We start from the raw sequence: 26,481 nt of genomic DNA, 5'->3' as shown, positions 1-26,481 counted from the left end.
ACAAGGAGAGCAGTTCTCTCACATACACCCCCCGCCTTCCTCCCAGGCAAGCCCCATTCCACACACCAACATTCTATCTAACCATAGACAATTATACACTGCCACGCACACCATTCCCCTCACACTCGCCCTGCCAACCTCCCATACACACACCCTTACGCTCAACCACTCCATCCCTCACCCACTACCTCTGCTGGAATAGCACACAGAGGGGAAACAGGACGGAGACGGAACACATCTGGCCACGGTGGACTTAAATCAGACAGGTAGTCCTACATAGTCCAGGGACAGTAAGATGTACAGCAGATACATACACTTGCTCTCCGACTCACACACGCACATTCACACACTTGACATTAACCAAATATGGCAAAGCAACTTCAAATGCATCTCACACACACAGTTATCATATTATAGTATTGTCTACACATAGCCTCCCATAACCTACCCTCTTTTGCCTGCTCTCGGCAGCTTCCAGCTCAGCTGACATCCTCTCCTGCATCTTCCTGCAGTGGGCCATGACAGCCTCCAGGACTGCGATGGGGCTGGAGCCCACAGGCCGGCGCTCCTTGTCCCCCCCCGGGACACAGTCAAAGTCCCTCTGCAGGGCCAGGAAGGGGTCGGTCAGACTGAAGTGGCCGTAACGCTCCTGCAGGAACACCTCCTTCCGCCGCGCCTACGGAGAGATAGAATAAATAAATAAATAAGAGAGAGAGAGAGACAGATTGATGGAATTCTGTCATTCCTCTGTCTATGACCATTTGATTTGTACAACCAATCGATTCTTAAAAAGCCGAAGGGCATTAGCTAGGTACACATTTGACGATTACTATACGAGTGGATTGATTAGCATGTCTGTGGTCCTAAGTGTTACTAATTGCCTGCACACGCAGGGTCTCTTCAAGTTAAGAACTGTCCACCCCTGTCCTAGACCCATATACATGTTATTGATGGGAACCAGTCTCAGCTCCTTCACTTGCACTCTGGCCAGCCTTAGCTCAGCCCAGCGGGTCGTGGGAAAGGCAAGTCCAGACGGTCATGCTGTGCCCACTGTGCCCTCTCTGGCGTGGGCCAATTCCTAAGCTCCACTCTCCTGTCCAACCACTCACTGCTAGAGGAGCCATGATGTCTGTTAGATTACATTGGGAGTCGAGAGGCAGGGGAAATGGTGTGTTTAATCTGTTAGTAATATTCTGGGATGTTGTAACACAGACGGGCAGATACAGTGGGGCAAAAAAAGTATTTAGTCAGCCACTAATTGTGCAAGTTCTCCCACTTAAAAAGATGAGAGGCCTGTAATTTTCATCATAGGTACACTTCAACTATGACAGACAAAATGAGACAAAAAATCCAGACAATCACATTGTAGGATTTTTAATCAATTATTTGCAAATTATGGTGGAAAATAAGTATTTGGTCACCTACAAACAAGCAAGATTTCTGGCTCTCACAGACCTGTCATTTCTTCTTTAAGAGGCCCCTCTGTCCTCCACTCGTTACCTGTATTAATGGCACCTGTTTGAACTTGTTATCAGTATAAAAGACACCTGTCTACAACTTCAAACAGTCACACTCCAAACTCCACTATGGCCAAGACCAAAGAGCTGTCAAAGGACACCAGAAACAAAATTGTAGACCTGCACCAGGCTGGGAAGACTGAATCTGCAAAAGGTAAGCAGCTTGGTTTGAAGAAATCAACTGTGGGAGCAATTATTAGGATATGGAAGACATACAAGACCACTGATAATCTCCCTCGATCTGGGGCTCCACGCAAGATCTCACCCCCGTGGGGTCAAAATGATCACAAGAACGGTGAGCAAAAATCCCAGAACAACACGGGGGGACCTAGTGAATGACCTGCAGAGAGCTGGGACCAAAGTAACAAAGCCTACCATCAGTAACACACTACGCCGCCAGTGACTCAAATCCTGCAGTGCCAGACGTGTCCCCCTGCTTAAGCCAGTACATGTCCAGGCCCGTCTGAAGTTTGCTAGAGAGCATTTGGATGATCCAGAAGAAGATTGGGAGAATGTCATATGGTCAGATGAAACCAAAATATTACTTTTTGGTAGAAACTCAACTTGTCGTGTTTGGAGGACAAAGAATGCTGAGATGCATCCAAAGAACACCATACCTACTGTGAAGCATGGGGGTGGAAACATCATGCTTTGGGGCTGTTTTTCTGCAAAGGGACCAGGACGACTGATCCGTGTAAAGGAAAGAATGAATGGAGCCATGTATCGTGAGATTTTGAGTGAAAACCTCCTTCCATCAGCAAGGGCATTGAAGAAGAAACGTGGCTGGGTCTTTCAGCATGACAATGATCCCAAACACACCGCCCGGGCAACGAAGGAGTGGCTTCGTAAGAATCATTTCAAGGTCCTGGAGTGGCCTAGCCAGTCTCCAGATCTCAACCCCATAGAAAATCTTTGGAGGGAGTTGAAAGTCCGTGTTGCCCAGCAACAGCCCCAAAACATCACTGCTCTAGAGGAGATCTGCATGGAGGAATGGGCCAAAATACCAGCAACAATGTGTGAAAACCTTGTGATGACTTACAGAAAATGTTTGACCTCTGTCATTGCCAACAAAGGGTATATAACAAAGTATTGAGATAAACTTTTGTTGACCAAATACTAATTTTATTTTTGCAAATAAATAAATAAAAAATCCTACAATGTGATTTTCTGGATTTTTTTTCTCATTTTGTCTGTCATAGTTGAAGTGTACCTATGATGAAAATTACAGGCCTCTCATCTTTCTAAGTGGGAGAACTTGCACATGGTGGCTGACTAAATACTTTTTTGCCCCACCGTAGATAAGACAATGGGAAGACAATAACTGGGGATAGATTCCCAGGCTCCTAAGTACTTTTTAATGCACCGGCATGATTTGGTATCAGGCAAGAGTCTTTATTGGGCATAAGAGCACCGGTGGGTGAATGAGGCACTACTATTTTTATTTATTATTATTATTTATTTTTTTCACCTTTATTTAACCAGGTAGGCTAGTTGAGAACAAGTTCTCATTTGCAACTGCGACCTGGCCAAGATAAAGCATAGCAGTGTGAACAGGCAACACAGAGTTACACATGGAGTAAATAATTAACAAGTCAATAACACAGTAGAAAAAAAAGGGGAGTCTATATACATTGTGTGCAAAAGGCATGAGGAGGTAGGCGAATAATTACAATTTTGCAGATTAACACGAGTGATAAATGATCAGATGGTCATGTACAGGTAGAGATATTGGTGTGCAAAAGAGCAGAAAAGTAAATAAATAAAAACAGTATGGGGATGAGGTAGGTGAAAATGGGTGGGCTATTTAACAATAGACTATGTACAGCTGCAGCGATCGGTTAGCTGCTCAGATAGCAGATGTTTGAAGTTGGTGAGGGAGATAAGTCTCCAACTTCAGCGATTTTTGCAATTCGTTCCAGTATGAGTAAGTGTCAGTTAGCCAATGCAGCTACGCTAAGCTACTGTAGCCATTATTATCATCTAGGCCTTCGGGCAACTGTGGACACCATTGACCATGTAATAATTGACCACACGATCGTTGAGCTCACGAGCCAGTGACCAAAGGATCACAGGTCATAAACCACTTCAAACCAAACCCCTTGGTTAAGGAACTAAATAGTAAAACGCGGACAGTTTTAAGGACGAATCACGACTGTACATTCCTGGAGAGAAGCTGAAACCCTACATTCCTTCATTGTTCAGAGGAAAAGGGTATCTCCCATAGGCTAGGGCTGAACATGAAGCTACCTCTACAGTGTTACAGTGCTACATTCACAGTGTTCAATGTTCAGGACATTGAGTTCTGTGTGCACAAAGAAAAAGGAATAATTTATGACAGTTGGTCTTGAAATCAAGCAGAAGGGGAGTGAGAAACAGAGAGAGAGAGAGAGAGACACACACACAAAGAGAAGTGAGAGAACAGACACAGAATGTGTTCCTGGGGGGTGGCTAGCTACTGTGCTCTTGTGGCCGATGCTTCGCCAAAGAAGGAGATGAAATTCACAGAACGCACACGTGCATTAAATAGGAATACTTTGAACACACATAAACAAACTACTGCATAGCCTTGCTACACATGCACGCATGAGCACACACACAGAGGGTAGAGATTGATGGCGATCCCCAAACATTCAAAGGTAGCTCCCATTACTCTGACCGTTAACTGTGAACATACCACAGAAAGGGAGAGAGCGAGAGCGAGAGAGTATGGATGAGAGAGGAATAAGAAAGAAAGAGGGGAGAGCAAGCGAGAGAGAGTTGGGTGTGGGACATTGAAGTGTGTGTGTGTGTGTGGCTGCATTTACAAAGGCATCCCAATTCAGATCTTTTGCATATCTGATACCCATCTGATCTTTTCCCTAATGTGTAAATCAGTATGGATGTGGAGGGTGCAGTGAGGTCACAGACATCTGGTCTTCTCCACTGGGCTTTCACAAATATCATCCCTAATTACAGGGGATCTACCATACACAGACCCCCGCCTCACACACAGACACAGACAGACAGACGTTTATACTGTCTCAACATAGGATTATTAGGAGACTGACTTAGGGCTGGGCGATATGGACAAAATATCTCAAAAATACTTTTCAGCATTTTAATAAACGTCTGCATTTCCCTGCGCTCATTGAGATAATTCCCACGCAGGGCTGCACGAAACAATCTAGGCCTTATTTTGAACCAAACCTTGCAATTGCAATTTGACTTGTGATTTAGAGCATAACGCTTGGGTGAACTGTTGGAATCATGGAAATATAATGATTATTCTAATTCTATAGTTAGAATATAATATTGGGTACTTTAAATGCAGTGTTTTGACATTACAAATGAAAATGCCAGGGAGGAGTTATTGTGACAGAGTAGAAACCAAAGTGTTGACAATTGTTCCTAAGGGCACCCTATAATCTTTATATACACTTAATGTTTTCTCTTAGCTACTTCATGTAGCTAACATATTCTTGCTTCGCGTATTCCTTTGATTTAGAAGAGACTGTTAAACAAAAAATATGCAGATGTAGGTCTACACCATCACTGGTATTATCAGGCTATATGACACTGTGATTATTATTATGTGACCATGCTGGTCATTTATGAACATCTTGGCCATGTTCTGTTATAATCTCTACCCGGCAGTCAGAAGAGGACTGGCCACCCCACATAGCCCGGTTCCTCTCTAGGTTTCTTCCTAGGGTTTGGCCTTTCTAGGGAGTTTTTCCTAGCCACCGTGCTTCTACACCTGCATTGCTTGCTGTTTGGGGTTTTAGGCTGAGTTACTGTACAGCACTTTGAGATATCAGCTGATGTAAGAAGGGCTTTATAAATAAATTAGATTAGTTACGTTCGCTCTGACTCAGTACAATTATTAGCTAGCTGGCGATTAGCATTAGCGACTAGAATTAGCGTCTAACAACATTTAGACCCAACCTACTAAGACAAAACTAGTGGATTCCAGATGTAAGAAACAAACTAATGGTGTAATTATAAAAACGCTAGTGGACTTCTATTAAGAAGCAAAGTGAAAACGCCATCGTTGAAAACGCCAACATTACCACATGTGCTGCATTAACAACGCAGAGACTGAACGCAAGCGTCTCGTGGTGGAGGAACTACAAATGCGCTCCTTGAGTGACAGGGGGCGAGGCTATGTCTGTGTGGAAAGCGGCATCGAGAGAGAGAGAGAGCGGAGAGAGATGACTCAGGTAGCAAAGTAAACTAGAAATATGGACTTTACACATTCAATAACACACCAAAACATTCAAAACCCCGTATAAAAAAAGTGAAGTAAAAAAAAAAAAACAAAGCGGTCCGTGCATCAATACAGGTATTTCGTCAAATATGGTATCCCGTCCAGCCCTACTCTGACTACTCATCTGGTTTGTATAAAAGAGGATAGATGTGGCCAGTTGTTGGCAGGTAAATACATGGGCATTCTACTCTACGATACTCCGTGTTTTGATGCCAGTACACTACTGAATACAGAGCTCTTAGAGGACAACTCTAGGGCACGTTAAGTAACTAACAAGCGGAAAATTATGTTTACCTCAACAAATAAAAACAGCCCGTGGCTCCATGTGAGAGAGATGGCATCTGTAACCAGCGTTTATTTCCGGGGAGGGGGGTATCCATCCAATAATATTTACACTGGAGAGGACATGGCTACCTCAGGGTGGCCAGACCAGCACTGGCTAGTAAGTGTCACATGACCTGCAGATAACCAGAGGCAGACCCATTCTACAGTTAATTAATGATGTATAAGTGCTTAATAAATGCTTTCTGTGGTTAATAAGTTTACTTTTTAAGGAACAGGGCAAGGTTGACATCTTTGTATACGCGCAGGTTGGAACACTTGGAAGAGGACAGTGCACAAAACAAGACCGCGTCACACTACACCATAGGGTCGGCCCTATTGTGTGAATCAGGAATAAGAGCGCTGCGCTCTAATAAGTCCTGGCAGGAAATGGAAAAGCTATCTATTTCCTGGTGAGCAGGAAGAGGTCGGGGGTGAGCAGGAAGAGGCTCCTCTACTGGAGGTCCTTTGACAAATGCTGAAAACAAATGTGCTGTTATGGCTGTAGTGTCATTTAGAATGGATACTTAAATACCTCCCCGATACTGTAAATACATAGTACACTGGGAAACAATATGCTTAGGAAAAAAATATTATTAGTGTGGAATTGATAGCCGGGGGAGATTTATTGATGGAAAGTTGTACAGGGGGACAATAGTTTTGCTCCCTGGTGTGCTTAAGGTGTTTTTATTATGTCCAAGATCAGCTGTTTTGACTGTGGGAGGATATTCCTGCATGCCTGTGGTATTTCCTAGCAAGTATGTATGTAGAAGTTGGAAGTTTACATACACCTTAGACGAATGTGCTTTTTTCGCAAATGCGCTTTTGTTAAAACATCCCCCGTTTGGCGAAGTTGGCTGTCTATGTTAGGAAGAAATAGTCTTCACACAGTTCTCAACGAGCCTGGCGGCCCAAACTGCTGCATATACCCTGACTCTTTTGCAAAGAACGCAAGAGAAGTGACAAAATTTCCCTAGTTAAAAGAAATTCATGTTAGCAGGCAATATTAACTAAATATGCAGGTTTAAAAATATATATTAGTGTATTGATTTTAAAGGCGTGGATGTTTATGGTTAGGTACACATTGGTGCAACGACAGTGCTTTTTTCATGAATGCGCTTGCTGAATCACCCGTTTGAGAAGTAGGCTGTGATTCGATGATAAAGTAACAGGCACCACATTGTTTATATGCAACGCAGGACAAGCTAGTTAAACTAGTAATATCATCAACCATGAGTAGTTAACTAGTGATTATGTTAAGATTGATTGTTTTTTATAAGATATGTTTCATGCTAGCTAGCACCTTACCTTGGCTCCTTGCTGCACTCGCATAACAGGTAGTCAGCCTGCCATGCAGTGTCCTCATGGAGTGCAATGTAATCGGCCATGATCGTTGTCCAAAAATGCAGATTACCGATTGTTATGAAAACTTGAAATCGGCCCTAATTAAATCGGTCGACCTCTAGTATGTATGTATGTATGTATGTATGTATGTATGTATGTATGTATGTGGCACAATACTGTACTGAAAGTTATAACAGTATAGGCAGTCTATTTCGGAGTGTATCCATGTAGCCCTACTACTAACAGAGTATTTCAATATTCATAGTGTTTTATTCACCAGTAAGACTGCAGTAACATCAGAGTATATTTACTGCCAGTGCTGTGTGTATACTAAGGCCCCAGTCAGTATTATTAGCATCGACCTTTACAGGCATGCATAGCTGGGTGAGAGGGTTCAGGGAACGCAGCCAGAGAAACAGCACAGTCAGGAGGAGGAGAGGAGGGAGAGAGAGGGGTGAGAGAGAGAGAGGAGAAGAGGGGAGAGAGGAAGGGAGGGAGAGGGGAAGGGGGTGAGGGAGAGAGAGAGGGGAAGAGAGGGCGAGAGAGGGGGAAGGGAGAGAGAGGGAGGAAGGGCGGGAGAGAGAGGGATAGGGGAAAGAGTAAGACAGAGAGTGGCAGCGAGAGAGCAAGAGAGTGGCAGCGGAAGGAAGCGGGTGTGATAAAATAAAGTGAGAGTGAAAGAGAGAAAAAGAGAGCACTCAAAGCTCGTCTGGAGAAAAAGGATCATATTTTATTCAAAGCCCCATTAATTGTGTATTCATGACAATCTGAATTTTACATTAGAGGCAGTGTCAATCTGGCCTTAATGCATAAATCAATATCTCTAACAGCTACAGGGTAAAAAAACCATGTATATATATGTGCAGAGGGGAAAGGCTACCTAAATCTAGAAGGATTTAATAAATGTACATGTTATCTTTTCCTCTACAACTCAAAGAAAAATGATTTAACTTTGAAAGGCAAGGAAGGCCCTTACTAATATTGACACTCAGCTATTGTCTGGTGCTCTGCTGCTCTCCCAGATAAAACTCCAAGAGGCAGATAGAAATGCATTATGTAGAACAGAGACGTCTCTGTTACGTAGCAATAAAGAATCGTGTCACCACCTCTACATGTTACATTTCTATGTGCTACCTCACACGTGCAATGACAGCTTGGTCAATACGTCGACTGCTCCACAAGTTCCTCATTTCAGCCACAGGGGCTACAGATCAACATCGCCCACCATAGTCCGACCACGGCCCCATACACCTCCAACCCCTGGCTAAACAAACTGACGCTATTGCTGCTAATGCTCGCCTGTTGCGAGATAGGATGAGTTAAGCTGAGGGGAATTAGTAGACTAGTTACATGGCTACTAGGGTGAGTTTGTGATGGTGGGGCCAGGGGAATATATATATATATATAAAAAAATTAGCAGGCAGACAGGACAACCCTGGGATTGGGAAATTCTGCCATCAAGGACTCTGGAATAATGGCTGGTTGGAATCATATGCGCCAGAGGCCAAGGTCGAAAGGTCAGCCATGAGAGAGGCTTTTGTCGACTGTGTGTGGGTGTGTGTAGGACCGTTTAAATCAGACACAGCGAGCTCTTTGTGGTATTTAAAGACTTCCACGGGGCCTTCTCCCTTGCCTCTCTTCTCACACACACACACTAGCTTGTTCTTTGCAAGAACCAGGGGGAAAAAACGCTTTTGGGTCATTAACAAAAATTAACAAAAAATCATGTCTGAATGCAAGAGTTCTGCCTCAAAGCTGCCCATCTAAAGATCCTGCCTTTGATATTCACATTCACACACACACACACGACTGGCAATACTGCTGTCCCCTGTTCTCATTCACTATTTTATTTATTTTACCTTTATTTAACCAGGCAAGTCAGTTAAGAACAAATTCTTATTTTCAATGACGGCCTAGGAACAGCGGGTTAACTGCCTGTTCAGGGGCAGAACGACAGATTTGTACCTTGTCAGCTCGGGGGTTTGAACTCGCAACCTTCCGGTTACTAGTCCAACGCTCTAACCACTAGGCTACCCTGCCACCCCTAAAACACCTCATTTAAGTTTCTAGGTCAGCTTAGTGACGAAAAACGGAATATATTATGACTGAGGATAAAGCTTTGCCGTGATAGGCTATCTACATTTATGTTCTCTAGAGATACGGAGGGCTCTGGGATATTGGAGGCTTTACTGGAATACTGGCCAGAGTGTGTGTGTGTCCATGGGGTGGGGGTCCCCCTGGGGCAGTATGGGTCCTGGGGGTCCCCCAGCTCTCTGCCCCTTCTGTCACACCCACCCAGGTGCTACGATAAAAAAAAAAAATATATATATATATACATTTTACCTTTATTTAACTATGCAAGTCAGTTAAGAACAAATTCTTATTTTCAATGACGGCATAGGAACAGTGGGTTAACTGCCTGTTCAGGAGCAGAACGACAGATTTGTACCTTGTCAGCTCAAGGTTTTGAACTTGCAACCTTCCGGTTACTAGTCCAACGCTCTAACCACTAGGCTACCCTGCCGCCCCTGAACCCCACCCCACATCAACAACCATAAGACATGATGCGTCAACAAACAAACAAAAAACACCTAAACCTACTCCTCTGAACTGTCAAAAAGTACCACCAAAGAAGTGTACCTGCTTCAATGAAAAGGTCTTTCAACCATACATGCACTTCTCATACCAGTCTTTTCCTTTTTAACCCATGTAACACGAACAATACTGTAGATCCATTTACCATATGTTCTATATTTCATGGTGAGGCCATCCCTCCCTCATGGAAGGGAGAGGGTGGAGAGAAAGAGAACGAAAGAGAAGTGTGACTCATCCTGATCGTCTCTCTATTCCTTTTCTTCTCGGGTGGGGTGGAGCGTACCCTTCACTGTGCTGCAATGCCTTGTGGGAGACAAATATCCATATGAAAAGACCTGAGCTTCCCGAAGGATCATAGGAGATGGATTCAAATGTACAGCAAGACCGATGATTAGTTGGGCAATGAGAGGGAAGGTGAATGGAGGGGGGTGCATGTGCACATCACAGTCTGTGCTCTACTAACAAGAGAGAGACAGGTCATCCACTAATTTGCCAACTAGAAAAACAGTATGGGAATAATGTAATGATCTAGATAAGAGAGAGACACGGACACACACATACAGCATGAATCAAATGATTATCTCTTCTCATTTCCAGTATGTTGGGTAGCTTACTGTAACATAGAAACAGATCTGCCTTTTGAGTCGAGAGAGCGCGAGAGTGAGCAAGAGGAGAGAGAGCGAGCGAGCGAGCGAACACTGGCCAAACATGGCAGTCGTGAGGGATTTCACTTTGCTGGAGGGATCAATAAACACATGAACATTTACCAGCACATGCCTGACAGAGAGAGAGAGAGAAAAGAGAGCAGGGGAGAGAAAGAGCGAGAGAACAGGAAAGGGAGATTTGTTTGAGGAGTGACTCAGGGGTCTGTAAATGGAAACAGCGGAGAATATAAGGCTGATTTAACAGAGATTTTCACACATGGGTAGACAAGTAGAATCTGTTCATGTTTTTAAGTGTTGCTCAATAGGAATGTGTCAGCAACAGTAGCGTCGGATTGGATCAAGTCTTTCAACTAACAACTAATACATCATGTCTGAGCACATCCTCCTTGGATCTGCAACAGCACTTAAACCTATAGTAGAGCATACCAACTGCACCTGCAGATAGCCTTCGAGAAAAGATTGACGTTTCGAACGCTGTTTGAAGCTTCAAAGTGACGGGCCAGTCTACCCACTTTCTATCTGTGTCATATTCTACTACAGTATACAGCTGCACCACAGTGGAGCCATTCTAAATGGTATTGCCATTTTGGAATAGCTGTTTTTTAGCTACACTCTCCATCCCTCTTCACTCGCGCCGTCTCCAGCTCTCCCCCTCTCCATTTCCATCCATGTCACCCCATCCATTCTTCACAACATTCTTCATTTCTCAGTCTCTCTCTATGCCTCTAAGTTCCTCCCTCCCGCTCTCTCTCTCTCTCTCTCTGTCACAGCATGTTTGCTTAGAGTCTATCCTACTGAAATGTGTGTGCCTTGCCCCAGGGTGACGTGACAGCAGAGGAACAGTCAGTGACATTACATTTACATTAGCCGTTAGCTGGTGTTGAGCTTCCACCGCTAGGGACAAACCAAGCCACTCTTATATAACCAGCCGAGCAGCAGGCCAGGCAGGCAAGGAACGTGCGAGTGGCTAATTCGGTCCCACTACAATGGCATTTACAGGCCTAGATGCCAACAGCGCTAGGCTAACAAGAACAACCCAGCAGGTATGAGTGCTCTCTCGGTCAAAACCAATCGCAAACCGAATACTCATGTGACTAATGGGTGAATTGAATAGAATGTGCTCATTTAGGCTATATGAAGGCTTGTGCCAAAAGGGGAATCCCAAAATGTCAATGCATAAATAAGGCTATGGTATAGCACCGACGTCATTGGAGGCGGCTGAGAAGTGGAGGGCTCTATTTATTACATTTTTTATTTTATTTAACCTTTATTTGTACAGGTTTTTCTCATTGAGATAACATTTATTTTCAAGAGAACTGGTCCGACAGCAGCAGGGGGGGACAAAGTTCCAGACAAAACAACTTATGTACACTAACACACCATTGAACAAAACTATAGACACACATACAGTACAATTACATATTACGTAAAGAAACACAAATGTCATAACAAAAAATAAAGCTGATCTAAAGACAATTACACTGTGATATTTAAACCGAGCAGGTGTTTAAACTCTACCAACGTGACTCAGAATAATGGCTGGAATGGCATCCAACACATGGAAACCACGCGTTTGATGTATTTGTTCCACTCATTACCACGAGCCCGTCTTCCCCAATTAAGTTGCCACCAACCTCCTGTGATTGACGTGATACACACTCAAATTGTATATATTCTTTACATATCAAAGTTGGGGTCTGGTCTAGAGGTCGACCGATTAATCGGAATGGCCGATTAATTAGGGCCGATTTCAAGTTTTCATAACAATCGGAAATCTGTATTTTTGGACACTGATTTGGCCGATTTATTATATAATAATATATATTATATACACATACATACATACAGTGGGGCAAAAAAGTATTTAGTCAGCCACCAATTGTGCAAGTTCTCCCACTTAAAAAGATGAGAGAGGCCTGTAATTTTCATCATAGGTACACTTCAACTATGACAGAGAAAATTAGAAAACAATTCCAGAAAATCACATTGTAGGATTTTTAATGAATTTATTTTCAAATTATGGTGGAAAATAAGTATTTGGTCACCTACAAACAAGCAAGATTTCTGGCTCTCACAGACCTGTAACTTCTTCTTTAAGAGGCCCCTCTGTCCTCCACTCGTTACCTGTATTAATGGCACCTGTTTGAACTTGTTATCAGTATAAAAGACACCTGTCCACAACCTCAAACAGTCACAAACAGTCTCAAATATAACCCCACATTATTATAGGACGACTTGGAAGAATGAAAATCTGCAACAGACAGGAATTGAACAATTGTATGGTTGAGAGGGATGACAATTAATCCACACATAAAACGGTCAAACAAATAGTTTCTAGTCATCGCTCCTCCTTCCAGGCTTTTTCATCTTTGAACTTATATGGTGATTGGCATCTAAACTTTCATAGTATTACCATGACGACCGGCAAAACAGTTTGTCTTTCAATCGCCCATGTGGGTATAACCAATGAGGAGATGGCACGTGGGTGCTTGCTTCTATAAACCAATGAGGAGATGGGAGAGGCAGGACTTGCAGCGCGGTCTGCTTCAGAAATAGGAATTACTTTTATTTTTGCCCTTGGCAAAGCAGACGCTCGTTGGCGTGCGCGAGCAGTGTGGGTGCAATAATTGAAAAACATGGATTTCTCCATTTACGCTCGCTCACGCCGGCGTGTCCGGTCAGCATATAAGGCATTAGCGGGTGTGAGCAATGCTAAATGGGTGTAAACAAAGAACAGCACTGAAGCTGTTCAACGTGAAAGGTTACCTTTATTCTACAATAGGCAATTTAATACTGTAAATGGTTTACCTAATGGGATAACTTGGTGATGTAAAGTTTAAAGAATACTTTTTGGTAATTTGGTGAACGTATTCCTTTTCTAAATATATGTTTCCCAGGTCTATATTTCCAATATGCATTAAGATATCCTAATTATCTATGTTTGTGTATGTAGGGCAGACAACTGCCTACTTATATAAAAAAAATATGAGCAATATCAGAGCTTGTAAAATTGGGTTACAGGAGTTTATGCAAGCAATCAAAACAATTCAATTTTGAGACTGGGTGAAATCCAAAGTTGTGCTATATATTCATTTGCTTTGTCATGCTATTTTTTTTATTTTTTAAATAAATGTCGATACACTACTAGCTCAAACACTTCTAATCTGCAAAAATGACAAGTTAATTAGTGGGTGATGGTGATTTCAGATCACAAAGCATGCATTGCCTGCACCCCCCCAATCTGATAGCGGGGTGGTAGATGCCCAGTCTCCCTTATGGCTCAGCTCAGGTACCCACACATCATTTGTACGCACACAAGGACAAGTCAGCTTAGATAGATCCAGCTCAGAGACGCTGAGCTCACAAGATTTGAAATTTTAGAAAAGAAAATGAATATATACACTCAGCAAATGTTTGCGTGTCGAACCGTATCGCATCAGAACGATACGCGTCGATTCGTTCCTCTAATCAAATGGAATCGCACCGAATTGGTTCAAACTGAAATGTATCGTTCCTGTATTGTATCGGAGCCCGTGTATCTAGATACGTATCAAATCGTCTTGAAAGGGAGATGCGCACATTATGTTCAAGCACAATATGTGGGTGGGTCTGAACTGAAGTGTGACAAAAGTAGTGCATTATGTAGGGGATAGGGTGCCATTTTGAATGCATTCCAAAACGTAATCCCATATCACAAATTGGCAAAAATTATACCAGGCCACTCATTCTGAATGCAGCTCGGGTCACCCTACACCCAAACACCCCAAGCGTAACTGAGGACCGACCAATAAGAGTGGGTGGCAAAGGTCATTGCTCCCCCATGGCTAGCCAATGAAAATAGGGAATGGTGACTATGGGAAGAGAGAGGGTAGCAAGTGAGACGGTGACAGACCCCTGAATAGACTGTCCTGAATACACAGGGGAGCAGTTAGAAAAGCACATTGAATAGAAGCAGCAGCACCAACACACAGACCTGAGGAAATACTACTTAAAACATGCCAGGGAAGGGAGGTGGAGAGAAGTGGAGGGGGAATCGGGGGAGAGAGGGACAGAAACGGGGGTGGTTGTGGCAGAAAAGACAGACAGAGAGAGAGAGAAAGGGGGAAAGCAAGAAAGAAAGAGAGAAAGCGAAGGGGTTGTTTGGAGGTTGGCAGAGTAATAAACCATATGACTAGTGAGAACTTTAGCAGGGCCTACCATCCAATGACAAATACCATGGCCTAGAGTCTTGCACAGCAGACATTTAATGAACCCCACTCTACCAGCACTACTCTGCTGCTTTCAGTCCCAGACACAGGAGATAAAATGGCAGCTGTGGTTTTAGCACTTGTTTTAGAGTGGCGGGGCACTGACAATGTACAGCACAAGGTGACAATGCAATTCACTTGTGCACAAACACATCTACACCTCATTTGGTGTGTGTGTGTGTGTAGCGTTTGAGTGCGAGGCCGGCCACTCAATCAAATTAACTCTCTCTCCCTCTCTGTTGTCCATGTCTGTGTGTGTGTGTGTGTGTGTGTGTGTGTGTGAGAGACGGAGGCTGTTGACCCTTCAACAAGTCCATTACCACACCAGGGCATTTCCATCTAAAAAGGGCCCATGAGCACATCAATTTGGGTGTCAAATGAAAGCTCAGAGTCTATATTTTGGGCACGGATACATTTTTCAACCATTTTCCATGTAAAAAAAAAAGGTGGCATAATCATAAATAAAGAGGCTTTGATTTCACGATAAATAGATGGAAAATGGGTCTTAGAAAACATCTACCAGAAAAAGTCTTAAAATTGTATCAGAAATACATCAAAACACAATAAAAGTTGACGTAAAGACCCCTGCCACCTAATATCAACACTTACTGTATATTTTTGGACAAATTGTTTACCTTCTGTAAGTTTAAGAAATACTGACCAAAAACCCACATATCTTTACGATATTTTCTAATTTCTCTCCCTCATGAGGGAGAATAACGAAAGTTCACCGAAGTAACAAGTAAAGGTAGACCTATCAATTAGTTGTCGTCATTTTACTGATATGAATTTTGTTTGTTAATTATTAAGTGATTAAAACTCTTAATTCTGTTAGCAAACTGAATTTGCTACCACGGGAAATCATAAGTCACAAAATATATTTCGGTCACCCGCTACTGTCCTCTCTTACAGTGGTATACTGTTATGTTCAGCTCATGGTGGTTTTCCTTGTCTGTTGGTCAAAACCAAGAGCGATCAATCAAACTCGCTCACGCACACCTACCCATGAGCCCCTTTGTCTCTCCATTGAATGTAACCGACACCCTCACCCACTGAGCACCGGACGCCCACGGGCAGTTGACATTTATTCAGCCCACCTTGACCTTGATGTAAACGCCCACAGACAGACCCAACCAAATCGGAACCCATCACAGACGTGTGTTTCACAATTTTGGATAGCACAGTACATTACAGTAAAGAAAGAGTAGAGTATAGTACATTAGAGTCAAATACAGTATATTCTACTGTAACATACTGCACAGAACTCTACACTCTACGCACTATACTCTTCTGTGATCTGCTGCACTGTCCAAACTTGTGAAACACGAGGAGAATGACATTCATATCCATAATTATGCATTTCTGTGTAGTACAGACCAGGGACCCATGACGTAATTCCGTTACCGGGTGTAAAGCCACTTCACTTACTGTACTTGAATAAAACTCACGGTGCCATGTCATAGCTGACACCCCAGTCTTTCTGCAGACATCTTTTAAAGGGATACTCCCTTCCCCAGAGCCAGATGAACTAGTGGAAACCATGTTCAGGTCTCTGTGTCCAGTATGAAGGAAGTTCTAGGTAGTTTCGCCGGCCAATGCTAACTAGCGTTAGTGCAATGACTGGAAGTCTATGGGTATCTTGCTCGCATTGGCGTTACCAAAGTTCACACCTGCAAAGTTAATCTGCTGAATTTGTTTTTGTACATTTTGTGGAAAGTGTTAGACGTAGTCCTTGCGCATCAACTTTGAAATCTATGTTTTTTTTGTTTAGCATATATTTTAAAGTGAGAAGAAAAAAAACAGAGTCAAAGCATTATTCCATTACTGTGGAATTGCCCGGTCACACGCCTATTAAAACATGTTCTGTTCCTCTTTAATGGTCAGTCTGGACAGGGGCCTCCTAGATCACGTCAACCACATACTGTTCATCACGCGATCAAACTCATGTTGGCTAACTAACTAACAACCACTAACTCACTCACTGGAGGTCGCACAGGGCTGAAGGTCAAGCGGACCTCCTCAAAAAGTGTGTGTGTGTTCATGTGTAGGTGTTTGTGCGTGTGTCTGAGTGGGCTGATTTGCCTCTGGTCTCTTAACCCCAAAAACCGCAAGGAAGCTATGTTTCCACCCATCACCATGCATTTACGCCAAATACAGACTGACAGCCCTGGTTTCCTTTAAACACACACAGCGGACCACCCTGGGTACATAACCCACCCGCTTCAATAAACACACAGCGGACCACCCTGGGTACATAACCCACCCGCTTCAGAGACCCCCTTCAATATATGCGCGCGCACACACACACACAGCGGACCACCCTAGGTACATAACCCACCCACACTACAATACACCCCCCACACCCCTGCCCTCTCCCTAAACCATGCAGCTTTCGCCTTCCTCTTCCCCAGAAGCTCAGTGTACATACCGCGGGTTCCAATAAAATAAGCCCACACTGTAACGACCCCAAAGCGCTCTGCATCCTTTAAAAACAACCACCTCCATTCAGATTGAATTAAAGTCCCCTGCCTGGGAATATTGCCGCCAACCCAAACCTACCAAATGGAGGAGGGATTGAGGGGAGGCTGTAAAGACACTATGTGGCCATAAACGAGATGAGGTGGGTGGTTAAGTAATATTGGGAGTAGAATGGAACAGAAGAGGCCTGCGACGGGCCAGGAAAGTCCTTGCGGCATTGAAGAAACTTGTGAATGACACTGACTTGCGTTGGCATTTTACTGTTGAGGAATAGAGGGCAAACGTACGGCAAACACCACCCCGAGTCACACTAAGGGGGCCTAACCAGGTTCAAAATGTGGGGACCTAAAAAAGGTAGGTAGCCCCGTGTCCCCTGACAGCAGGTAGGAGGGCAGTGCTAACAGTAGTGTAACCACGAGCGGGACAACAGAAGAGCCAGTGTTGAGAAGAGCAGCTCTCCTCTGCTATCCTCTCCTATAGGACAAAGCTGTTTCTGTATAACGACAAGACAGTCGCCGAGACCTCCTCTCCTCACAAGCCAGACGACCCCTAGCCGCAGCCTCAAGGCAGGACTGTACTGAGACAGAGATAAAGAAGAGAACAACTTCATTTGGTTGTTTTATTACAGACAGTTTCTGAATTTCCGTGGATATGAAACTGAACACACACATACATAGTTAAACTAGGAAACAGTTTACCGGGATGGATAGGGCAAGTCCTCCCGATTAAATCTGTTTAAAAAAGGCTTACGTTAACATTGCTACGTCCTTGCCTTGAATTGTGGCAGCGAACTCTATAGCTTTACTGACCACTGCCTGGGAAGCCAGTAGTGGGGGTGATCTAGGTCTACATATCTTTAATAAAAGCAGACAGCAGCCAGGTGTCACCGTCCAGTACGGAGTGTCTCATTGAGAGGGCTGTAGTGGGGTTACTGTCTGCTGTGGGGGGGGGCACAGGGCACCAGTCCAAATGAAAGCCAGCCAGGCCTTATACAGCACAGACACAGCAGCACTTAAAACACCGCTCTCTTCCCATCACCTCCCGGCCCTTCCTCAATTCTCTCTCTCACACACACACTTGGCGTTTCCCATTCCAACAGCTCCAGTCACATCCCCACGGCTCCCATGGACTGATTGATTTAATTCATATTATCATTCAAATGCATATAAAGACGCTCCAGCTGGAGACGACATTAACATGAACGTAACAATTATGGAGAATTAACACCGAGCCTGAAGGTTTATTTCCATTGTGGCTAGCCTCAGTCGGATTTCTGCTGACGCGGTGACGATAGAAGTTCTATCTAAGTAGTCATTGGGGTCTGGGGTCTGTGGCAGTGCTGGCCAGTGTCTCTGCTGTCATTGCGGTTTGTGAATTGCTTTGTTGTAGGATTAATTATTTAACCTTTTAGTTAGTTAATCATTCTTTCAATTGTAATGGAATGATGAAATTGAAATGTGGTGAATGACAAGTCATCATATTCTTTGTCATTAACCTTCCTCTAGTCTAATACCCTATTATTCATCGTAATTACTCTTACTAAAGTCTGTGGGAGACATCTCAATTAATTATATCCAAGAGGAACACACACAAACTGGCAGGCCCTTCTCCTCACGCAGATGCCTAGTCATCGATCGGGAACCATGGCCCTGTGCTCAGAGCTATTCCACACTCTTCAATAAGAGATGATAACAGAGAAAGAATGAGAGTACAATGGGGATGAAAGTAGTGATGAGGGAATAAATTGATAGTTACATATCGCAACATTATATTGACACACGTGTATATATATATATATATATACACACACACACGTGAAGTCGGAAGAAAACATACACCTTAGCCAAATGCATTTAAACTCAGTTTTTCACAATTTCTGACATTTAATCCTAGTAAAAAATCCCTGTCTTTATTTTAAGAACGTGAAATGTCAGAATAATAGTAGAAAGAATTATTTATTTAAACTTGTATTTATTTCATCACATTCCCAGTGGGTCAGAAGTTGCCTTGAAATTGTTTAACTTGGGTCAAATGTTTCAGGTAGCACAAGCTTCCCACAATAAGTTGGGTTAATTTTAGCCCATTCCTCCTGACAGAGCTGGTGTAACTGAGTCAGGTTTGTAGGCCTCCTTGCTCGCACACACTTTTTCAGTTCTGCCCACAAATGTTCTATGGGATTGAGGTCAGGGCTTTGCGATGGCCACTTCAATACCCTGACTTTGTTGTTCTTAAGCCATTTTGCCACAACTTTGAAGTATGCTTGGGGTCATTGTCCATTTGGAAGACCCATTTGCGACCAAGCTTTAACTTGCTGACTGATGTCTTGAGATGTTGCTTCAATATATCCACATCATTTTCCTCCTTCATGATGCCATCTATTTTCTAAAGCGCACCAGTCCCTCCTGCAGCAAAGCACCCCCACAACATGCTGCTGCAACCCCTGTGATTCACGGTTGGGATGGTGTTCTTCGGCTTGCAAGGCTCCCCCTTTTTCCTCCAAACATAATGGTCAGTGGCCAAACAGTTCTATTTTTGTTTCATCAGACCAGAGAACATTTCTCCAAAAAGTATGATCTTTGTCCCCATGTGCAGTTGCAAACCGTACTCTGGCTTTTTTTTACAGCGGTTTTGGAACAGTGGCTTCTTCCTTGCTGAGCGGCCTTTCAGGTTATGTCGATATATGACTCATTTTACTGTGGATATAGATACTTTTGTACCCGTTTCCTCCAGCATCTTCACAAGGTCATTTTCAGTTGTTCTGGGATTGATTTGCACTTTTCGCACCAAAGTATATTAATCTCTAGGAGACAGAATGAGTCTTCTTCCTGAGCGGTATGACGGCTGCGTGGTCCCATGGTGTTTATACTTGCGTACTATTGTTTGTACAGATGGGAGCAATTTCCAAATGCACGTTCAAGAATGAACCAGACTTGTGGAAGTCTACAATTTATTTTCTGAAGTCTTGGCTGATTTCTTTTGATTTTCCCATAATGTCAAGCAAAGAGGCACAGAGTTTGAAGGTAGGCCTTGGAATACATCCACAGATAGGCTAATTTACATAATCTGAGTCAATTGGAGGTCTATCAGATGCTTCTAAAACCATTACATAATTTTCAAAGCTTTTAAAAAAAAGGCACAGTCAATTTAGTGTAATGTAAACCTCCGACTTCAACTGTATATTCACACACGCACAGCCTTCAGAAAGTATTCATACCCCTTGACCACATTTTGTTATGTTACAACCTGAAATCTAAATGGAATCTTTTCTCCCCCCATCTACACTCAATATCCCAAAATGACAAAGTGAAAACATGTTCTTATCAATGTCTGCACATTTATTGCAAATTAAATACAGAAATCAATCATTTTCAGAAGTATTCACACCCCTGAGTCAATACATGTTAGAATCACCTTTTAAATTCAGACAGTAACAACAAAATGTGAGAGAGAAAAAAAAGTATTGGGGTGTGAATCTTTTTGTTGTTGTTGTTGCTAGGTAGCGTTATTTCTGCGCTAGTCGACTGTACCTGCTCCAAAACTCTGGTATTCTCCATCCTGTAGCTCGTTCCCCTTTTTAAATAGTGAGCCAACGTGTTTTCAGCACTTTCATTTCCATGACTGATCAGTTTCTCATGCGCTCTCTGCAACAGACATATAGTGAGCAATATGTTCCCAGATAACACACACACACACAGCGTTTACTCGTTGGCAAGACGTCGTGCAGATGTATGTAGAATGCCCACATTCTAAACTCTGCAGTTTTACAACGTTTATACGTCGACCAGACATCAACATGCTGATGTCTATTCTATTCTGGAGGTCTCGACCGACATGTTCCCAGTGTGCAAGCTCTCTCCAAACTACACATTCCCCATGCAACTTGATAGGTTGGCCAAAGGTGTGCATGTTACCTGGGTTTGGACCATCAAATTACAACAACGTTGCGGTAAAGAACAGCAATACATTACGTATCGGCACCTAAGTGTCATGATAATATCGTGAGGTCCCTGGCTGTTCCCAGCCCAAGACGACAGGGGGGGGGGTTTGCTAGTGAGATAGGTAAGGGTTGAGGTAGAGAAATACAGATAGTACAGATAGAGAGAGATATTTGGAGTAGAGCTACAGTCTGTCTCTCTAACATCTCTCTTGGGCTTTCTGACTCTCGGTCTCACTTAGTCACTCTCCTCTCTCTCTCTCTGTCGGACTCACTCTCCCCTGGTCATCAGGCCTCTTATCCATGGTGACGGCGACAGCAGTCCTTGCTTGGTGATGTAACAACTGCTCGCAGCTGCTCCTCTCCTTCTGTCACGAGCAACAAACCCCGCCGCAAAACACCCACAGTGAATTAACAGTGTGTGTGTGTGTGTGTGTGTGTGGGTTTGGGGTGGTTAATTTCCTTCTACTGCTAACGAGGGTCCATTCCACTCAACACTCAGGCAACGTGCACACATAACATAGAACTCTGCGGAACATACAATACTGGGGATGTGACAATACTGGGGATGTGACAAATGGAAAAAACATTCTTAAAGGGATATTTGGGTTCTTTTTTGCATGTTAGACGTCATTTTCCACTTTTTTTTTTGTGTTGAAGCATCATCTCGACAGTGGTTTTAGTCAGAGTTCCATTCCTGAGATTTCTTTGGCTGGCTTAGTTGCTTGCAACTAGTGGTAGTGGGCGGACAAAAAAAAAAAATGCTTCAAAACGTCCTCACGAGAAACATGAAATGGTGGCGGATTTATGGCACGACAATAGGCCTCGGGATCTGGTCACAGTATCTCTGTGCGTTCAAATTGACATGGATAAAACGCAATTGTGTTTGTTTTCTGTAGCTTATGCTTGCCCATACCCCCACCATGCGACACTCTGTTCACAACGTTGACATCAGCAAACTGCTCGCCCACACAACGCTATACACGTGGTCTGCGGTTGTGAGGCCGGTTGGACGTACCGCCAAATTCTCTAAAACGATGTTGGAGGTGGCTTACGGTAGAAAGATTTACAGAAAATTCTCTGGCAACAGCTCTGGTGGACATTCCTGCAGTCAACATTCCAATTGCACGCTCCCTCAAACCGTTTGCAATGCGCGTTAGCATTTAATTAGCACCCTCTATGGGATTACATGTACTTGTTAGCATTGTGTTCAGTGCTGGTATTACTGAATATCCCGGTATGGCACAAGGTCGGTATGAAGGTATGACAATATGCCTATATGAAAACCAATAACAGGAGAGAAATGCAAATGATGAAGTCTTTATAAAATATTTGCCTCCACGTTTCTACGGCCGGATTTTTCCTATAATTTGAAGGAAGGTCAGACATGCCTTATAATATGAAGTAAAACATCCAGGTTTTAAACAAATGTGTGTTTTCATAATGCGTGGCCTATTGCCTCCAGCTCACATTGCAACGTGCTGTGTGCCATGCCGATAGCCTGCCTACCACTGCCTACGCACTTGAATGGCGAATAGGAGGCACGCTTATCATAAGTAGACAGAATTGCAAATGATTAAAATGCTTCCAATATACATTTTTAAAAACAATTCAGTTTACGAATCAAATTTTTATTAAATTCATTGACTCTTCACATGGGATGATTTCACAGAACAACAAAAAGGGAATACCGAATGATCTCCAATGACGCATCGCATCTCCCAAAAATGTTTTCAACATACATCTGTGAAATGATAGTCTAGAAACTAAAGCTGTGCAATGACTGGGCTTCTAAAAGCAGGTTTCACTCAAGCAGCAACGAGATGAGGATCTAGAGCGGAGGTGATATTCCGCTCAAAATAGGCTCTGTATGCTGTGCGTATGTGATAAGATACATGATGACTAAGGAAACACACGAGTCAATATAATTTCACCAAATTATGTAAATGAACCTTGAGACCGATAAGCATGACGGGGAATGGGGGGGTGCTTAAAAATGCAAAAAATATAGAAAAAAACAGCAATTACCGGCCAACGGTAACCTTGACACACACACACACACACACACACACAGCCAAAAGAAGGACACACACAGACACAGCAAAGTGAGATTGAGAAAGAGAGGGGGGCTATTTTGGTGTCCTTCTCCTATTTCATTTGGCAATCAAGGTGGAACGACCCTGTGTGAACACATTCGCGCAACATTAGTGAAGCCTGACGCACATCAAACAGGCCTGTGCTGCGTCATCCAATCATCCGGGAGACAGTTCACCTTGTAGCCCACCAATCACCAGAGAGAGAGAGAGAGAGTGAAAGCAGCTTCCTAAGGCCTACCTCCTAAACCTCTCTCTTCTCCAATCCCCCTGTGTTATAAGGCGGCAGGTAGCCTAGTGTTGGGCCAGTAACCGAAAGGTACTACTATGGCTGACCCTGTAAAACAACACACGACTCCAGTGTACTGACCTCTTCAAGACAGACACTTGGTCAACCACACAGTCAGACTCCATTCTCTCCAGAGACTAACCTGTCTCAGTATGACAGGGCTTCAAATCCCCCCCCCCCCTATCAGTGTCAAAATACATTTTAAACACCACATTTAAAACATTTTAAAAATTAAACAATTAACTTTGGCGAAAGGGTAAAGTCTACAGATTCTAGTTTTGGAAACAGAAACCTGTATGGAGATAAAATGTAAGACATAAATCCACCGGAGAGGCAGAGTGACGGGTGTATGTATATATAGATAACTGGATGACTACAGAGGCTGGTCTACCTTGGCTGGTGTTAAGTCTCAGTTTAACCCTCTTCTCTCCGCCACACTAGCAAATTACCATACAACCAACCACCTGGCTCTGATGTCCGCATAGCAACCAGACCCCCCCTGCATGGCGATAGAGTCATTGAGATTTTTGGGTCATGTTACAACCCTGCTTGAATAGCGACCACCATCATCACCACCCCCACACAATCCATGTCTCAAAGCTTAAACATATGTATTTCTTTTAATAAATAAAACTTGCTTGGGGCATCCTGCTATGCATAAACGTTGGCTACATAATGCCTCAAGGATAAGGGTATCATAGCATTTTACTCATACAAGAGATCACACGCAGCGCTGTTGTTGGGAGCATGCGAGAGAATGAACCAAAGTCAGTAGTGGGTGGAATTAATATATGCCTGGTCTGCTGGACCTGTGCCCTTTTGGAATACTTAGCCTATAAAATGCTTCCTTCCTTACTTACATAAAATAATCCCCGATCTAACAACTGCATAGGTCAAATCAGGGGATCCACCATATAGCTTTATTATATATATGTTTAACAAACATCCCCATGGGAGATTTTGGCTTAGAGCTTCCACTTGTAAAGCTGCAATATGTCACATTTTGGATGCCTGACCAAAACATAGAAATGTGAGTTATAGATCTGCCATTCTCATTGAAAGCGTCTAATAAGTGGTAGGTAGAGCTGATCTATATGCACCGTTTTTATGCTTCCAGCGCCTTATACTTTCGCTTTTGTATACCAGCTTCAAACAGCTGAAAATAAAAATAGATTTCACAGCGGCTTAGATGTTTCAATGATTCTCCACACAATGACCTCTTGTTTTGTCGCGAACTGAAATTAGACAAAACTATTCGAATTTTAGTCACCAGGAAATGATGGAGCGATTTCTGCACCTTTAACAAACTGTGTTTTATTACCCAGTCTTAGGTTAAGTGGTTGCCCGGACCAACTGCTACTAAACCCTGGTTGTTGACAGTTGATCATTGACAGACACGCTCAGCCACCAGAAGAATGAGAGTGCTCTGCTGTACTGCCGCACTAATCATGTGACTGCGCTCGTTTGGCTAATCTGTTTACGGCCCTTCTATTCTCTAAAATGAAACTGATTCGCGGGGCTCAGCCAGTTTTAGCCACATGCTAATTAGTCGTCGCCACAAAAGCCTCTTAACACCCAAACACCGCAAACACAAAAACACCAATACCAAGCCAAACGGCCCACCACACTTTAGTCGGTCAACATTTCAGAGGTCTGTCTGTGTGGCGATATTAGGGACAGTGGGTGGCTCGGCGTGTCTGGTGTTTTGTATCGTACTGTGGCTGGTAATGCTGAGCAATTAGTGCTTTTTGAGGTCGGTTTGGTTTAGGTTCAATTCCTAAATTATCATGGTTGTCAATGTTTTGTTGTTGATTTTATTACAATGCATTATGTAGGTTGAATGCTGTAACGGAAAATAAAACAATTACTACAAGTCCCATGATGCTCATTACTGCTCATCACGTAATCACTTATTCAAATGACTTTACTTTAATAAAATATTTCAGTTGTGTAATACATTTGTTTTATTTGATGACTTATTTCATTCCAAGTCATCATCTCTACAGAGCTGCTATCTATGCTGTCTGACAAAAAATCACTATTTTAGTAGTTCTTCAAAGTAAATAAGGCACACTTTTATGACTGCTGAATACCAACTATCAATCACTTAGATCATGTACTTTCAGGTAGAGCTACAGCACCTGGATTCTTTGTGTAAAAGAAACGCAGACCGGACAAGTAGATGCGCAATGGACAAGGTTCATTTGAGTTAATTACCGCGTTTGTATGCTCTAAACTATGTAGAATATTGGCCTGCTGGAAACTACAACTCCCTATTACATCGCACAGTTCAGGCTGGCTCTGATGCATCTCTAGAGAAACTGTGTGGTGCTCACAGAAAAAAAAACTAAAACGTAATTCAAATAATTAAAACAGACTTCGGTCAATTAGTTGTTTACAACAAAACAAAATCTTGGTTAAATGGCACAGCACTAGTGGTTGGTTTAAAAGAAGAGGACTTGCCTAACTGTGTGATATCAATGGCTCTAGCCAGCTGGTCTCCAGATGACACTTTCTTTTTTTTTACGGCTCCATTCGTTCTGGTGATTTGAGAGGATTTTGTCAGCCAAATCTTCTCTGGCACACCGTCCATCCCACTTTCACAGAGGATTTCAGCCTCTCCACCCTTCTCAAGACGTCAAGATGTGGGCCCTTTATCTCTGTCCTCAACTCTTTTTTAGTTCCTTTCCCATTTATTTTCCTCTCACTTCAAATGTGCTTGATTGGCAAAGGAAACACATGCTTACAGCGC

The 26,481-nt window shown here is 43.2% G+C and overlaps 1 protein-coding gene across 1 annotated transcript in view; it reads right to left on the bottom strand.

The window, feature by feature from the left end:
* LOC115109656 (cortactin-binding protein 2) overlaps positions 1 to 26,481 on the bottom strand; it is a 64,366-nt gene that overhangs the window by 29,196 nt on the left and 8,689 nt on the right. Inside the window, 1 exon segment of the mRNA XM_029634855.2 lies at positions 449 to 676. Within this exon segment, the coding sequence (XP_029490715.2) occupies positions 449 to 676 (228 nt within the window).

Source organism: Oncorhynchus nerka, linkage group LG25 (genome assembly GCF_034236695.1).
Source record: "Oncorhynchus nerka isolate Pitt River linkage group LG25, Oner_Uvic_2.0, whole genome shotgun sequence".
Taxonomy (NCBI): domain Eukaryota; kingdom Metazoa; phylum Chordata; class Actinopteri; order Salmoniformes; family Salmonidae; genus Oncorhynchus; species Oncorhynchus nerka.
The sequence above is the reverse complement of the archived record's forward strand: the minus strand, read 5'-3'. Positions and strand labels throughout refer to the sequence as shown.